Source organism: Scardinius erythrophthalmus (assembly GCF_964197995.2).
Source record: "Scardinius erythrophthalmus genome assembly, chromosome: 17".
Taxonomy (NCBI): Eukaryota; Metazoa; Chordata; class Actinopteri; order Cypriniformes; family Leuciscidae; genus Scardinius; species Scardinius erythrophthalmus.
This window is the reverse complement of record NC_138237.1, coordinates 27524624-27542769: the sequence shown is the minus strand read 5'-3', so window position 1 is coordinate 27542769 and position 18146 is coordinate 27524624. Positions and strand designations below refer to the sequence as shown.

The 18146-nt window shown below is 36.0% G+C and overlaps 1 protein-coding gene across 1 annotated transcript in view; it reads right to left on the bottom strand.

The window, feature by feature from the left end:
- The window catches only part of ubtd2 (ubiquitin domain containing 2), a 29799-nt gene that overhangs the window by 2608 nt on the left and 9045 nt on the right, over positions 1-18146 (bottom strand). Inside the window, exon 2 of the mRNA XM_081390339.1 lies at positions 11792-12028. Within this exon, the coding sequence (XP_081246465.1) occupies positions 11792-12028 (237 nt within the window). The remainder of the gene's footprint in view (positions 1-11791; positions 12029-18146) is intronic.

Here is an 18146-nt window from a genome sequence, read left to right as displayed (position 1 = left end):
AGTCCTGGGCCCATTTTTATTTTCTTAAACCAAACACAACTTTGCATATTTTTTTTTATACTGGTGATATGGTTATCAATTGTGCATCCATCATCATCAAGGCCTTTAAGTATTTACGAAAGCAGTTTTATAAAACAACAGTGTCTTACAAACCCCACAGTGTGCAAATCAAACGTGAGAGTGGCAAGGAAAACTCCCTAAGATGTTCAAGAAGATGGGAAGACACCTTAGGAGGAACCAAGACTTAGATGGGGAAGCCCTCCTACTTGGATTGGCACAAATGTAAACTCATTTATAAAAGGCATACAAATGTTAATGTAAACAAAAAATGTATTAAAACAATATAATACTATTGTTATATTTAAATAATATTTTAAGAACCATCAGAAATCCTCCAGGCTTTTGATTCTGTAGAACAGACACTTTGTATGGTATTATTTGGTACTGGAATTAAGGTTGTTTTCAAAATCCTACTATTCCTACTAATAAAATGAACAAAGAAACACATCACATGATGAGCATTCCTATGACATAGAGAATGACTGTGGATATGTCAACCAAAGAGGAAGTAGGAGTAATGAATCAATGGCAATGGGACAGGGTTCACATCACAGGAACAGTAAGATTACATCACTGGCATCTTCCAAAGAGGAAGTAAGTCATTTAAATCATAATGAGCTACACCTCTAAGGAATTTAGCTAAAATTACTGTCATATGCATATTATCATGATGACACAAGTAAGTTTTGTTTTTATGGATTGTTTTTGTTTGATCAGTAATGAAAAAATGTCATTAATTGCTTCTGAAACTTTCTGGTGAAACTTTACTGCTCGTCAGAACAAATCACTTCTGACTAACCCAGAAAAAATAGAAGGAACAGTTCACCAAAGAAATGAAAAAAAAAAAAAAAAAAAGATGCAGTTCATACAAATGTACTATATCCTTTCCATCCTGTGAAGTCAAACTATAGCTTTGTGTGAGGAACAGACAGAAATTAAGTCTTTATTCATTGCAACTTAGCCCTAACTCTTCTTGGTGAATTTCATGAAAATGCATGCGCTCAGAATTTGTCAATGAATTTGTTGATCCGGCTCACAAAACCAGCCTGAATGATTTGTCTCCAAATTGGAGTTTAGTTCTGATTGCCCGGTTGCAGCTGTTAACAACTCACAGGATGGGGAAGAATATCAGGAAATAGCATAAACATTGGTTCATTCCCTGCACAATGATCTTATGAATTCATTGTAAATAGAGAGACTCAACTAGTCTCTCCCTATGGAGGATCCCTTTACCACTCTAAAGATAAAGCGTCGTCGGGAAACTCAATTCGCGCATCTACCCCGAATTGATAGAATAAAATAAAATTCTGTATCAAAAATTATAAGAAAACGCCAGTACTTTGTTTAGGCTTGGTTTGTAGGGAATTCCAAACCTGCGCACATATATTCAAACGCACATAACTATAGAAACAATTCTTAATGCGCATGTGACCGCCATCAGCGTTTCTCACAGGTTCGCGTTTAAAGTCTGTGTATAGGGAATTGTGTCGTCTTAGCGGCCCCTAATTTAATAACAAATGATCGTTGCGACGGAAGCGAATCAATCAAAACTAACTTTAGCTGGAAAATAACTTTATTAAAGAACCGCTATAAAGCCAAAACAATCTGTTACCTTAAATTATACATTTATCTCTGTAAAGCTGCTTTGAAACAATCTACATTGTTAAAAGCGCTATATAAATGAAGATGACTTGACTTGAGTTAAATATTGTCCACAAACTTTATTGATGACTATGTTGCTCCTTCATCCTTCTTAAAACTTGAATGCCTCAGTCCAGCCATAAAACAACCAGTACATTTATTCCAATTTTATCATAAAAACTAAATCCCAAAAAAAAAACAAAAAAAAAAAACTTTTTTGTATATGAGACACGTTTAAGAAATCTTTGGATTACATTGTAAAAGTTTGAATTATGCTGTGCAAGAACAGTGCTGCTATAATTAATAAAGTAAACCTAAATTGGTAAATTAGGTTCCCAAGTAAATTGGGATCTATATGAGTTCAGAGATTCAGGTCAAATGATTGTGAAATAATGATTATGTTAAACACAACCAACACCATCAGATCACCTTTTCTCTTTGTTCATCTGGCTGTAACTCAGGTACAGCAGCAAAAAAAATCTAAAGTCAATGACTTAAGGTCAAGAGCCCAACTAAAACAAACACTGATCACCATAATGGTGACTTAAAATTACGGTTTCCTCCTTCATTGATTCTGCTTGTTAACATCAGGTGTCTTCAATGTTGGCAATAAAAAAAATTTGTTTAAAAAAATTGTTGTAAATTTTAGTCATTTTAAATTGTTAACTTTTAAGGAATTAATTTGATTAATTATTACTCAATTCTAATTAGTTAAATTTAATTAATAATATTGCTTGTAATCTGTTGCCACAATTTTATTGATTAGATATAGCGTATTCATTTTTACAGTGTATAGTGCTTTATGGAAAAAAAGGTCATACATGATTTGGAACAAATGATGAGTCAGTAACAGATTTTTGGATAAACTAAACCAAACTTCATTTACTCACCTTATTAGATACGTTTTGCCTAAAAGCCCGTTCACACTAAGAACAATAATACCCATTAAGTTTTTAAAAATCATTCTAAGAGAATAGCAAAGTCAACACCACAACTGTTATGACAGATGGAAGAATAATTGGAATCACTTTCCTATTTTTTTTTTTTTTCAGCTGATGAACAATATGAAAATCCATCCAGCAGAACATAACTGCATTTCACGCTTACAATACATGTAACGTAGAAGAGTTCACAGTAGAAACCAAAAAATAAAGTCAGTTTAGTTTTCTAAAAAAGCTTCAGAAATAGAAGCCTATTGAATATTCACAACAAATATTTTTGCTAGTGGCGATTTAGTTTAAATAATATAGAATATCACAATGATTTGGCTATTAAGACTGTCATCGTACCAGTATAACATCATTCCTTGTTCTGCAACTTATAAATATGAGAGCGTAATGAGACCTTTTGATGCTTTAAAATGTCATGATGTTTGATTAATTTCGGATTCATGTTCGATTCAACATCGTGCTTCATTTTTTATTCAAGTAGCAAATTCACTCCACCTACTTTTTAAACGAATGTTATTGATCCTATTGTGAAAGATTCATCCATGCATGTTTACTTATTCTATTTTAAACTTGACCTTGTATTTTCAGGCAATATGTCATAACTTGATCTTCCAGTGAAACAGACTTCTCCAATCATTGGATTAATTCAAGCCAAGTCACCTTTAATTATGATTATTAAATATTCTTTGTGTTTATTTAGCGTCAAGTAAATGTAAGGAAACCAAGCCTTATTTATAACTGGATTTTTACTGGATTTTACTTCTTGCATAATACATTTTGAATCTACTTGGCAGAAGTGGCTGATTGGCCAAATGGCAATTCCTGTCAATGAAGAAAAAGAGAACAAAAGGGGACATTTTTGTTGCCATATCGCCCAGGCCTAGCGGACAGCGAACTGCTTCCTTGCAGATGTTATAAATCAGCATCCTCCACAGTGTAAGGGTATTCATGTCCTAGTTGTGTCACTCAAAGTGAAGACCAAACAAGGATGTAAGGAGATGAGATGACACTGACGTATTATTCACTCCATGTGAACCTCTTCTCTATTCAATCACAATCTTAAGTACCCCTCTCATCATATTAATGTGCCTTTGACAAACGCTTTTAGACGGGTATTCAGCCAGTGAGAGTCAATAAATGTTCAAGAGCTGCTTCAGAGGCGATTTCTTGGCTCTCAGTCAAATACAGTAACTGTCCTAGTATCAAGAGCCTGACCAGAAACCCAGAAAACAGCTTGTACCTGATAACAGCTGCAATGTAATCCTCATGACAATAGGTGTACCTATTTTTATTTTTAATGGAACTGGTTAAAATACCATTCCGGAATCTTTCTACACTGCACAGAAAAAAAAAATGAATGTAGATAGATTATCAAATTAATAATTTATGAGATCTTTTATGGATATCAAACAGTACAATATGGCTATTGTAGCCCAATCAATATCTGAAAGAATGACCCTAATTCTTAAGTGAAATAGCTTATAAGCATGCATCGCAACCAATGTAGTCTGATTCGGTGTTATACTAGTATTATTTATATACTATTATAGTTTTAATTCATTTGTTTAATTTAAGATCAATTTTCAATTTTAATTGAATTTTTAGCCATTTTGTTATGTGATTGTCATTTTTATTTTTTAAGATGAAGTCATTTAAGATTCATTTTATTTTTATTTCAGTTTGTTCAATTTAGTTTCTATTTACTTCCAGTTAGTAATATTAGTGCTTTAACTTAAACTTATGCCAAGGCAACATTTACATTTTTTGTTTAGTTTAAGTTTTTCCATCTAATATTCATATTTTATTGTGGCTATATTTAATGTAATAAAAATCAGTTATAAATTGATATCACAAGTAAAAGCAGTTATTTTCACTATTGGCCATTGGCCACGTGTTTTAAATTCAGGGCTGTTGAAGTTAACGTAACAATAAGATAGATAAAAAACGATAAAAAAAAAAAAAGATATTTAAAATGTTTTAATTAATAATAACTGGTCTGATTCCCAAATACTGTATATGACTTTATGAGTCAGTTTCTTTTTATTAAATCAAACACATGCAGGTTATTACTGTATGGCATTTACTCTGTCACCGCCAAAATGACTGAAACATCATTAAAAAGCTTTTTTGGAAAATTGTTAAGAAGTATTTCAATTTGAAATGATGCGTTTCATGAATAACGGCCATTAAAAGGAATCAATTGATTCTCATAGCTAGTTAGGACACATAGAAATACCAGGTTTGTGATTTTACTAAATATAAAAAGCTGCACTTGATCCTCTGGGATGAAAAGGATAAAACTGGGTTACGCAGATCTTTATGTACACTATCTGAGATAGAGAGATATGATTAGCTCAGCATTTACAGTAAAAAGGCCCTACGGTTCTGCAAGACTACTGTCCCAGTTAGACACATTCAAGGAGGTCTAGAATACCAAATTTCCAAATACTCAGTCTCTACACTGAAAGCAATGTGATTCAATACCAGTAAAGTGAATGGAAGCTGCTCTTCACATAAACTTGACCACAAATACTCAGAAAGCAAGAGAACTGCGTAACCCACCTCTGTTTACTCACACCCAGAGAAGAGAAAGTGGAGAATGGTTATGATCTGTGACCTTTTCACTGGGTGAATCTCAGAGCTATAAATACACCCAAGCATGTCGAACAACCACAGGAACGATTCATGACAAGCAGAGCGGCTCTAGAACCCCCTGAAAACCTCTGTGGATGGAATTTCTCCTGCTGCTGAAACAACTGCTGATGCCCACTATGACTACATTGCTGCTACGCTTTACTGTTTGACATCGCCTGGTCATCCGGTGTGGTGGTGGTGGTGGTGGGGGGGGTATACTTTGAAAAGTGGGGCCACTATGGGGTGAAAGTTTTGGAAGCGGTGGTCTTATGAAGAATACATGCATGGAAATGTACATCGTACATTGCCATTTATGATAAATGTGTTAATGATAATGAGTCAATCAATGTCAAATATTGTTGATAATGATACATGTGCCAAATTCATAAATATGTACTCTGCATGGACTCATGTTAGCTTCATGATTTTAAACAACTTTTTAATTTTAATGACTCAAAAATATGCTATGTAGTGTAACCATCAATTAAAAAAACACCTAACATTTTTCTTGTTCTGTACTGAGACTGTTGTATGAGAACTGAACTGAGCTGGACGATGCAGAACTGCTTTACAGATGACATGAACTCATTTAATAATTGATGATCTTTACAACGGAATTGAATCAACACTGAAATGCATCGTTTTCCTGTTATCACTGTAAAGCTGCTTTGAAACAATCCGTACTGTATAAAGCTCTATATAAATAAAGATGACTTGACTTGTCAAATCAACATTTATATTAATGATAATGAGTCAAATGACAAAAATCTTTGACACTTATGGAAGAAAACGTGCCAAATTCATAAAAATTTACTCTGTATTCATGTTGGTTGCATAAGGTCCTGAATAGCTTTTATACTAAGTTCCAATTTAATGACAATTTAAATTCAAGTAAAAACTTTACAATTAAATTTTTATTACACACTGAATACATTTGAGTGTATAAATCTTAACTATTTTTTTTAGTTGTTGTTTTTTCAACTACCATGAATTTTATCAATAATTATTGTTATAATTATTAATAATAATTATTATTATTATTATGAAATTATAAATATTTCAGAAATGAAAAATATGGTCATAATAGAAGAGTATTAAAATTGTTGTATGTATGGATTGCATTTTATGTATTTCTGAATAATTTAATCAATCTGACCAAAAAATATCTATTATATCTTACTGTGAAATTCAAAAAGACAGCACAATAACAATCTTATTATCGCATATTTTGTATTATATTGTTCCTGTAGCTCAAATGGCAGAGCACGGTGATAGCAACACTAAGGACACAGGTTTAATTCCCAGACAACACATACTGTGAATGAACTGTGCAATAAAAACATTTTTTGAATTAATAAATAGAAATGTCTGCATTTACGAATACTGCTCCACCTGATCATAGCAGCTATTCAAACTCCAGTACAAAAATCAAATAAACACCCTGGACTTCAACTCCTACAGCTCAACTAATATGAATTCTTAGGTGGAAAATAAAAGTGGGAATGACTAGGGCAGAAAGTATGTTTTGATTCACAGGAAGGGGTTGATTCAATCTGCATGTGTCCTGTTGGAGAGCTCAACTGCAGCCTAGTAACAGCGGGAGGGTTTTTTTCCAGGCCGTCACCAGGCAGCCCGGTTCTCAGGAGACGCTGACAACTGCCTGCAAGAATCTCCAGCTGCACCCAGGCAGATGTAGACAATGAAAACCGCACAGAGGAACACGGGGAAGTTCACATGCATTCAAATGATGACATAGTTTTACGTCTGAACCGTGGTCAATAAGCAAATAAGCACAATATGCCGGCTCCTAAGATTATGCAATTAGTGAAAAGTGGACCTTTGGTGAAGGAAATGACTGAATTGAGAACATTTCTGTATCATAAATAAATCTTACTACGGGTATGTTTCTTTTTTTCTTTCTTTTTTTGCATTTTCGCGTACGGCATTGTCAAAATTATCCCTGTCTACACGGATTCACGAAAACGACTAAAAAGGCTGTATTCTGCTGCCAGGCCAGTAGTTGGCGATGTCACTTTGTAAAGAAACACTACCTGCCTATAGACTGAGCACTAGGGGTGTAACGATACACGTATTTGCATTGAACAGTTCAAATGTTATGATAACGGTCACGGTAAGCACGCTCATAATGTAAGAGACGCTGGCGCGACCACAACATTGCCCAACATCAAATGACAAATGTAATGAAAGCGGAATGAATCTGCGCTACTCCTTATTTTGTGCTTCACGGACCGTTTATCAGTTTGGACCTATGCAGCGCGAGCCGATCTTGATCAAGCGACACTGTGGCCGTTTCTCAATATGCGTTCTTGTCTGTACTTGCGTTCTTGTGGACTTGTGAAATGTCATCAGTCGCTGCCCAAGTACCGTCCCAATACACAAGCTTGCATTTTGGCAAGAACGGTTAAAAATCCCGGAAAGTGTTCTTGACACGCCCATTTTACCGAGGATGCATAGGTTGGTAACTTGTGTGAACTTGACGGCAGAAATATCCCAGCATTCATTTCGGCATTCGAGGAACGAGAGGTCAATACAACAAGTCGTTTTTCTACAATTTCGTACGCTATTTCATCACTAAATTCACTTCTGAGAACATTTGATGTGAGAAATCAACTGTGTAGATTTCAAATATTGGCATTTTTCGAAAATGCGCTCTAGGGATGCGCGGTATACCGGTACTGCAAAAATACCGGTATATATTATATTTCAAACGGTACAATATCATAATTTTGCTCAATTCGGTATTTAATGCGCTGCTGTTTCGAAGTTCACCGCTAGGCGGCAGTGCGCTACCCAAACTGACGCGGGTCACGCACAACCGGCAAACGGTGACAACGGAGGAACACGATGGATCAAACAGATGAAGCTCATTCTACACGCCCGAAATTAATAAATAAAGAGAGCAGTAGGAGTGAAATATAGCATTACTTTGCCTACAAAAGTAATGAGAAAGGTGAAGCAACAGACCTCAATGCACCACTCTACAAACACTGCTTTAAATTTGCGACGGGAGGCAACACATCAAATTTGGCTAACGTTGAGCACTTGTCACTTGATCATCCTGACTTGTTCAAAGAGTTCAGAGATCGACAGGTGAGTCCATCATTCAACTGTTTTAATTTAGACTTTTATTCATAGCGCACATACATAAAAGCTTATCAATTAAATATGACACGGTAAACACGAAAGCTCAAATGTGCTTGCATGACACGCTAGAACCAATGAAGTTTAGGTCTCATAATTTTTGCACTTTCAAACAATCATATATTAATTGAATTTGAATGAATAAAGAGATTAGTGATATTAATTTTAGTATTAGTGATAGTAAAATGAATGGCATATCACTGCTGCTGTGGCGAGTGCGACCCCTAGAGGAATCTAAGGAATCTAGAGTAATACTAGTAATATGGATATTACTAATATGAATGTTAGAGTAACACTTTACATTTAAGCTACATTTGTCAACATTCATTAGGTAACCTGACCTAACCGTATTATAGCATTTATTAATCTAGATCAATCAGTAATTATTATTTAAATATACTAATACATGTTTAGCATGTTAACATTACTTTATATGCAATGCATTAAACTAATATGAACCCAAACACAAACCAAACAGTAATCAAACCAAGATGAATAAATGCTATAAATGTTGATAATTCTCTGTTAATGCATGTCAGCTAAAAATTATTCATTTCATTATTCTATTATTATTCTATATTAATCAATTATTATAGATATTAACCTATTTTAATTGTATCATTTCAGGTTTCTTTCTTTCTTTCTTTTTTCAAAATCAAAATTTAATCTACTGTAAGTTCCCTGACTGTTTTTTGTTTATTTATTTATTTTAACATTTTGATACTTTTTGTTTGCACATTCAGTACTGCAGAGTTTCAAGCAGTGTTTTTTAATAAAATTGTTTCAATTCACTTAAATTTTGAGGCTGGTTATTTGTCACCCGTGGTATCGATTTAGTATCGATACCGAGGTATTAGGTTCTGGTACCGTACCGAAACCAAAATTATGGTATCGAGCCATCCCTAATGCGCTCAAACGTTTTCGGAAGTGAGAATCTCCAGCGTAGGTAGCTTTATTGTTATGAATATACATTACATAGTGTACAGTTGTAGATTAATCCCTTGAGCTGAGGGGTAGGCTTGGGCGATAAAGCCTGGCTGTTACCGTCAATAATTCTCGTTATGTTTGGGCACTGCAGACGGCGTCTGTGCGGGGGTGTTATTGCGCAATACCAGCAAGAACACATCGTTTCAAACTGTCAGCGGCGTTCTGTGTGCTCCTCACCTTGTGAGTTCATTCTTCCAAGAACAACTAGCAAGAGCGTTCTCCCCAAGAACACAAGTCCGTTCTTTGCATTCTTGGTTTTGAGAAACACTGTTACTACCATAGACAGTAAAAGAAATGGACACAGCTTCGGGTTCCGGCTGATGGATTACCCCCTTGGTTACTAAGAGATGGTTACCCACAGCACTAAGAGATCCAGTAAAGAAAGTGAATTTGCCACTGAAGTAATAACATCGCTGCGAGATCTAGTGAGAAGCATTCACATTTCTCCATTATTAACGGATCAAACAGCGCTGATGTGGAAACCAGGAAGAAACATTGTGCTTTCAAGTAACGTCGGTTTTATTTCGACATTATTAATAAATTGCTGCCCTCAAAAGTTAATCTGAAATAAAATAAACTTTTTTTTTTTTTACTCTTACAATATTACATTTCATTTTCTAGGAGCTTTTAAGGAGCTGTTTTTGTTTTATATGCTCCAAAGAAGAGTCAAGTATAGCTCCATCATTGCTCAAAGTAAAAAATGATCATACTTTATGTTAGTTTTAATTAAAAAAATTAAAATCAAGGAAATTTCTCTGGCATTTCTTTCTTTTTGCTGTATCTAAAATGTACCGAACCGTTGACACCAGTGTATCGTATCGAACCGAACCATGAATTTTGTGAACCGTTACACCCCTACTGAACACATAATACGTATTCGCATGACGTCAGCGTTTCCACAAATGTGTGTTTTTGTAGTTTACACGGAGACAATAACGATATCGTTTTTAAAAACTTGCAGTTTGAAACTTGTTTCTGAGGCCCCCAAAACGCACGCCGGTGTTGTGTAAATGAACAGCCAAAACACAGAGAAATTTCTATATATTTCTTGGTATGAATGACTTCTGGCCTGTAGGGTCCGATTATTATTTAAGGGATTGTTCACCCAAAAATGAAAATTCTGTCATCATTTACAGAATGACGTGTCGTCCTCATGTCATTCCAAACCCATAAGACTTTGATCATCTTTGGAACACAAATGAAGATCTATTTAATGCAATCTGAGAGCTTTCGGTCCCTCCGTTGACAGTCCACGCAACTACCACTTTGACGCTTCAAAAAGTTCATTAAAAAGATGAGTACAAAAATTCATGGACTGGCATTGAAATGAGATGATCCACTGAGCAGATCTAATACTCTGAAGAATAAAACTCATTGAAAACAATTAATGTGCCAAAAAGATAGAGCTGCAGAATCTGAGCAGCCAATGATTAAAACCCTCATGATTTTAAAGATGATGTCAAGAAATTCTCTGTAAAGGCCAGGTTATACTTCATTTTCCGTGTTCCACTTAATCTCGTCATCCCCAGTATACTTAACCCTGGATGCTTTTTTATACTCTACCAGACGTCAGAGAGCAGCAATGAGTTGCTCGGAAGAATAGAAGAAAAGGACATTTAAAAGCAGCCTACTTCAGTGTAATATGTTACCATATCATCATGCTTAACACTGAGAATTAGAATAATTGTATTGTGACGGTCAGAGATCTAAATCAGAGAAAATCATAGTTTCGAGTGGGTGGCGGGTGGATGATTTATATTAACAGCGAATCCGGTTGACGTTAGAAGTGATACTCGAATCTCTAATTGACAGCTGTCAATGTTCTGTTGCCAGTCATGCCTCGACGTGAGCCACCTACTGCTTCATGCTCAATTATTCTCCTAAATATGTATTTTTTACTTAACTTTATTTACATATGTGACCTTGAAGGAATCCAAAAGTAATCCGATTACACTACTTTCACATTGCATGGATTACATTACAGAATACTTTTTTTATGAAGTAATTTGTAACTGTAACGGAATACATTTTTAAAGTAACCCTCCCAACTCTCGCCTTATGTAGCCCCAAAAAAAATTTGGAAATATAAGCCACACTTAAATTGTACTGCATCATGTAAAGTGCTTGCCATTCATAATGCTTCCCCCATTGCGAAATTCATTTTTGGATGAACTATTCCACTGACAGAACTGACAGATGAAGAATAGAAGGAGAAAATAATATTTTCAATAGATTTCAATAAAACCATCTAAACATAACGGAAAACCATGGAATTTACCAAACCGAACAAATCTTTTTGTTAACACGAGAGTCTGGTTAGAATCAAGGCGCGCTGGTCTGTGACATGTGCCTCTTACCGTGTGGTAACGTTATGCTGGCGCCATCAATGATGGCTTGAGCAAGTTCGTGGTCATTGCTCTCGAAGGCCTGGGCAGCCGCCTTAAGTGCATCCCAGATTTCCTTGCGACCTTCAAAAGCTGGTGCCGTGTCCCAGAATTCATCACGCTTACTGCGCAGCTGGCCATCGGTCATTGGGTAGTCGCTCTTCCATTTGGGCTTCTCTCTCTTCAGGGGCTGGTTTCGGCCCAGTGCAACTGCAAAACAGAGACGAACAGGTCAAAACATGGGCTATTGATTACGGCTAACAAATGACAATGACTTTGTCCATGGCTCAATCAGATTTCAGAGCCTAAACTTTCCAAGATATACATATTTATCCTTGATGAGCTGATAGCATAAGGCAGAAACTGAATGCGTTTACTGAAACAGCATGACTTGATCTCAATGTTTTTGTTCGCAAAACTGAAAAAAGAAGGAGGTTTAACAGTTGTGGGAGAAGCCTGCCGTAACATCAGTTCCAGATTGGACTTTTGAATGGTGGATTAGGCTAAATATGATTCTTGATCATTGTACCATATTAATAGCAAAAATACACTATCACAGCATATCATTTTGCAATATATTAATAACAAATGGCTTATAACACATGAAGGTGCAGGTGTAATTTTTTACAATTTTTGAAAAGAACAAATGGCACTAGAAATTGAATTAAAGTGTCATACTTTAATTCACATAACATTGAACATAACATAATATAATATAAATTACAACCCTGTGATCTACATAGGACAAGCAGTAAGGTTGAAAAAAAAAATAGAAATAACAAAATAAATAAAATAATGTACATTTGTACATTTAGGACAAACGGTTTGGAGAATGGATGGATATTAGTAGATTATAGTAATTAATATAATAGAATATAAATTATAACCCTGTGATCCATCTACATAGGACAAGCGGTATGGTTGTAAAAATAAAATTAAAAATTAAAAATGTATCAAATAAAATAAAAAAATTTAAAATTGTACATTTAGGACAATGAATGGATATATTATATTATATTATATTATATTATATTATATTATATTATATTATATTATATTATATTATATTATATTATACAGCACTCAAGGTGCCTTACACAGCATAATCATAAAAGTATACCAAACAAAATAAGCAAACCAAATAACACAATATACACTGTACAGACACAGCGGAGCCTAAAACAATAACATAGTCCAGTGAGATGAATCGCACACACATTCTGATATACCAGTCCAAGGGAAATAAAACTGGACAAATAAAAATGTCCAAACAAGGAATGCCTGCTACAGGCACAACATCAAATGCCAAACTCAAACACATGACAGTCACAGCCACCGCAATGCAAAATGCCTTTGCCAACACCAGTCATTTCAAAGAGAGAGCTTGAACTACCACTACAAACCACCAACAATGCATGAAAAGCTGTTGAGATTGAATCCAAGAATGTTCTTTATATGAATATGAAGCATGACCAAGAATACCATGGATGAAAAAGAAAAAACGAACAGCTTTGATTTGATACAAAAGCAGTTTGTAAACAAACTATGCATCCAGGCCAAAAGGTGTCCGTATAGAATTCAGTTACGAATAAAAGGCTAACAAACAAAAACAGAAACTGAGTCTACCGTTGGCGTAAGAAAAGAAAAAAAATAGAAGACAGGAGATATTTTGGGAAATCCAGGAAAAGGGTTGAGGGTTCATAAGGTTTCCAGGTGGTGCTGTGGAAACCATGTAATATCCCACAGTTTAGATATGACTTTTTGGTAGCAATTTGGTAACAGATCATCTTGTATTTGTCTTGCATGTCCTGAATTATTGAGGTCACAAGCAGATTTATAATCTAATCATTGTTGGGCCATTTTTTTCTGCAAAAACATACATTTTATAGCAACATATTTTTAAACAAGTCACTTATATATTTATGTATAATAATAAATTACATTTAATGTTTTTAATTTGTAATTATAGCTATAAAATGCCACTAATGTTTGCAATTGAAAGTTCTTCTGTTACCTTGCTGACATATTTACAGCAGAATTTGCTAAAACAATATTCAAAACCTCACAGAATGCTCCAAGCCATCCATATAAATAAACCCTAAAAACACCCCATATGAAAAGGAAGTGGATGTTAGTGGCACATGTTGTAACATTCTGTCTGTTCCTTTGAGAATAGATATAGCCTACCGCAGTAATGGCATTTGTTGAAAGCAAAACCTTGAGATGTATTGCACTCTCTATAAACCAGCACACAGACTACAGACACACAGACTCCCAGTCAATAACACTGGCAGAATTACCAAGGGCTGAAATCCAAGCAGTTACATCAGAGGGCCCGAGACGTCTTTGAGAAAAGGAGATTTGCTGGGTAAAACATCTGGCTGCCATTATAAAAGCTTTTTGGTCAGGAACGCAGGTTGCAGAACAACCAAAGCCTGTGATAATGCTACCCAACAACACTAAGATGTTCAGTGATGAGACACAAAAACACAAGCATAAAACTCCAGACAGAGAATAAAACAGCAGCTGGACATGAATAATTCAGGCACAGCCAATAAACCGGGTATAGCACTTTTTATGACCCAGAAACACCAGAGAAACAATATTTCAACAACCCAGAATCAATCCTTGTCGTCTGATACAGCACCTTACTAACGCAAGAGGGGGGAGAGATTGATTTCCTACATTCTGCAAATTAACTTCCTGTTTGTGTGTGTTGTGACGCAAGGCTAGTCCTTGGTGACAAAGCAGCTCTCTGATGACCTCTTCCTGTTGTCAAAGAGCCAGCAACACATGTAACTTTGTGAATGGATAAAAAAAAAAAAAGTGTGGTTACTGCAGAGTGCAGACCATTTTGCAATCATAGGCAATTTCCTCTCCGCTGTGAGAAGGAGACTGTGACGTTTGTTTTGGATGTCTCCTAAAATGCAAAATTTAATTTTCTCATAACATACATTGAAGCGTTATCTCTTATCTCACAATGTCTGAAAGGGCTCGATAAAGGATTCAGTCTCGCTAATTCCAGTATAGTTACGGTATGTACGACATGGCGTGAACGCACCTATATATTACACACTACATGAAAGGTAATATCCAAAAAAGCATAATAGGGTCACTTAAAGTAATCATGGAGACTGACCCACGATTTTTGTTAGTGACACATGTAAAGAATGGATTAAAAAAAGGAGTACAGGTGAATCCATTTATATAAAAGGATAATGCGGTAGTTCTAGTCAATAACTTGTGGGCTGCCTTTGTGTATAGAATACATAGGCAGCTGCTTTCTGACATGGTGTCTTAAAGGAGCAGGCTGTAATATTGACAGCTAGCGGTTGAAATATGTACTTCAGTCCCTCCTGCTCAGACTCGACCCTCACGCGGGATGCCAGATTGAGGACACGCAACAGGAACGAGCGTAATTGATAATGGAAGGCGACAAGCCTTACACTGTAAGCTGATCAGCTATTATATCTGCTTTTTAATGCTCCCATTCATAGAGATTTTTTAAATGGATGCCAAGGCTTTTTAGGTCGGGTAGAATCTGCGATCACTTATCTAGTTTGTTTGCTGGTTCCATGGCTGCAATATGCTGTGTTTTCCACCAACTGGCAACCCGGGGTGTAAAAATAATATTGGGTAAATTGGCAGTGGGTGGGATCACAGAGACCAAAACAAAAATTCTGACACAGAACGCAAATTTCAAAGTAGAATAAAACTGGCTGTAGCTTAGTTTTTCAGAGAAACGAGTATGTGATCTTAGCATGTTTCCTAAATATCTGCAAATATATGCTATTTGTATTTTTATGCTTTAGTACAGTCAAAAAATTACATAAAGCCTGATTTTAAACGCTCTACGTAGGAAACAACTCTAGACATGCATGCTAGACAGGAGAACAGCAGTGTTCAGTAGAGTTTGATGTTAGCATGTGGCTAAGCTAACAATGAGATGCTGTAAAATTCATTAAAAAAAACAATGCAAAAATACTGGATAAAATAGTTTTTACTGATACTGTTAGTTTTGAATGAAACAAGTATATGCAGTGCATTCGGGGATTCACTTATCTGTGGAGGAGACATGAAATGCTGCCCTGGAATCTGGACAAAGCATCAAGACAGCACAACATTGCAGTGTGTCTTTTGGAACAGCGTTCGCATGATGCCTTAAAATACTGTCTAGCCCATCAGCTCACTAGTATCGACTAAGATAGTGTGTTCTGGTGGAAAAAATAATAATAATAGCATGGAATCTTGTTTAAATGAAGAAGAAAGTAATAGAATAAATAAATAAAATTAAATTAAAAAATAAAATGAATAAAATGAAGTGAAAGAATGAATAAAGTGAAAAAAAATTAAGAGAGTTGTGACAGCAAGAAAATGAGACTGTCCACAATGCATGATTGTTACGGACACTCTCCGTGATCAAGCTTTCAGCCAGACAATGACTCCGGCAGCAATATACTAGACTCAATACAAACAAATCGCAGTGTAAATACACTAAGAGCCGCAACAGTGATTCTCTATTCCTTGGGGGGGAGGGACAGTCATTGTCTCTTGGAGAGCTGTGGAGCGTGTGGACTTCCCTCAGGGTGCACATTTCTCCATGCTGAGACAGAAAATCTATAACATCACAGTTCTATTTCCTGTTTATAATGATGCACTAGCGGCAGAGTCTTTATTTAGATAAAGTGGGTTGGATGAGGTGACAAAAGCCCATGGTTATGTTTGGAATATCTTCTCTTAATTTTTGTACAGTACAACAGGGTTTAAAATTAACTTTTTCACTCACGAGCCATTTGGCTACTAAATTCTTAAGTTACCGGCCATTCAGAACTTCTACTACATAAACCAGATTAACTATGTCACAGCTTATATATATATATATATATAATATATATATATATATATATATATATATATATATATATATATATATATATATATATATATATACATACACTCACCTAAAGGATTATTAGGAACACCTGTTCAATTTCTCATTAATGCAATTATCTAATCAATCAATTACATGGCAGTTGCTTCAATGCATTTAGGGGTGTGATCCTGGTCAAGACAATCTCCTGAACTCCAAACTGAATGTCAGAATGGGAAAGAAAGGTGATTTAAGCAATTTTGAGCGTGGTATGGTTGTTGGTGCCAGACGGGCCGGTCTGAGTATTTCACAATCTGCTCAGTTACTGGGATTTTCACGCACAACCATTTCTAGGGTTTACAAAGAATGGTGTGAAAAGGGAAAAACATCCAGTATGCGGCAGTCCTGTGGGCGAAAATGCCTTGTTGATGCTAGAGGTCAGAGGAGAATGGGCCGACTGATTCAAGCTGATAGAAGAGCAACTTTGACTGAAATAACCACTCGTTACAACCGAGGTATGCAGCAAAGCATTTGTGAAGCCACAACACGCACAACCTTGAGGCGGATGGACTACAACAGCAGAAGACCCCACCGGGTACCACTCATCTCCACTACAAATAGGAAAAAGAGGCCACAATTTGCACAAGCTCACCAAAATTGGACAGTTGAACACTGGAAAAATGTTGCCTGGTCTGATGAGTCTCCATTTCTGTTGAGACATTCAGATGGTAGAGTCAGAATTTGGCGTAAACAGAATGAGAACATGGATCCATCATGCCTTGTTACCACTGTGCAGGCTGGTGGTGGTGGTGTAATGGTGTGGGGGATGTTTTCTTGGCACACTTTAGGACCCTTAGTGCCAATTGGGCATCGTTTAAATGCCACGGCCTACCTGAGCATTGTTTCTGACCATGTCCATCCCTTTATGACCACCATGTACCCATCCTCTGATGGCTACTTCCAGCAGGATAATGCACCATGTCACAAAGCTCGAATCATTTCAAATTGGTTTCTTGAACATGACAATGAGTTCACTGTACTAAAATGGCCCCCACAGTCACCAGATCTCAACCCAATAGAGCATCTTTGGGATGTGGTGGAACGGGAGCTTCGTGCCCTGGATGTGCATCCCACAAATCTCCATCAACTGCAAGATGCTATCCTATCAATATGTGCCAACATTTCTAAAGAATGCTTTCAGCACCTTGTTGAATCAATGCCACGTAGAATTAAGGCAGTTCTGAAGGCGAAAGGGGGTCAAACACAGTATTAGTATGGTGTTCCTAATAATCCTTTAGGTGAGTGTATATGTAGTCAACATTTAAAGTGGATCTTTGATGAAAAGGTTTTGATCCACACAATAATTTTGATACATTCATTTCTTATTCAAACAAAATCATGTCATCCAGCCATCTCCTCCAGAGATCCCTTCCTCTTTCATCCTCATTCTTTTCACCC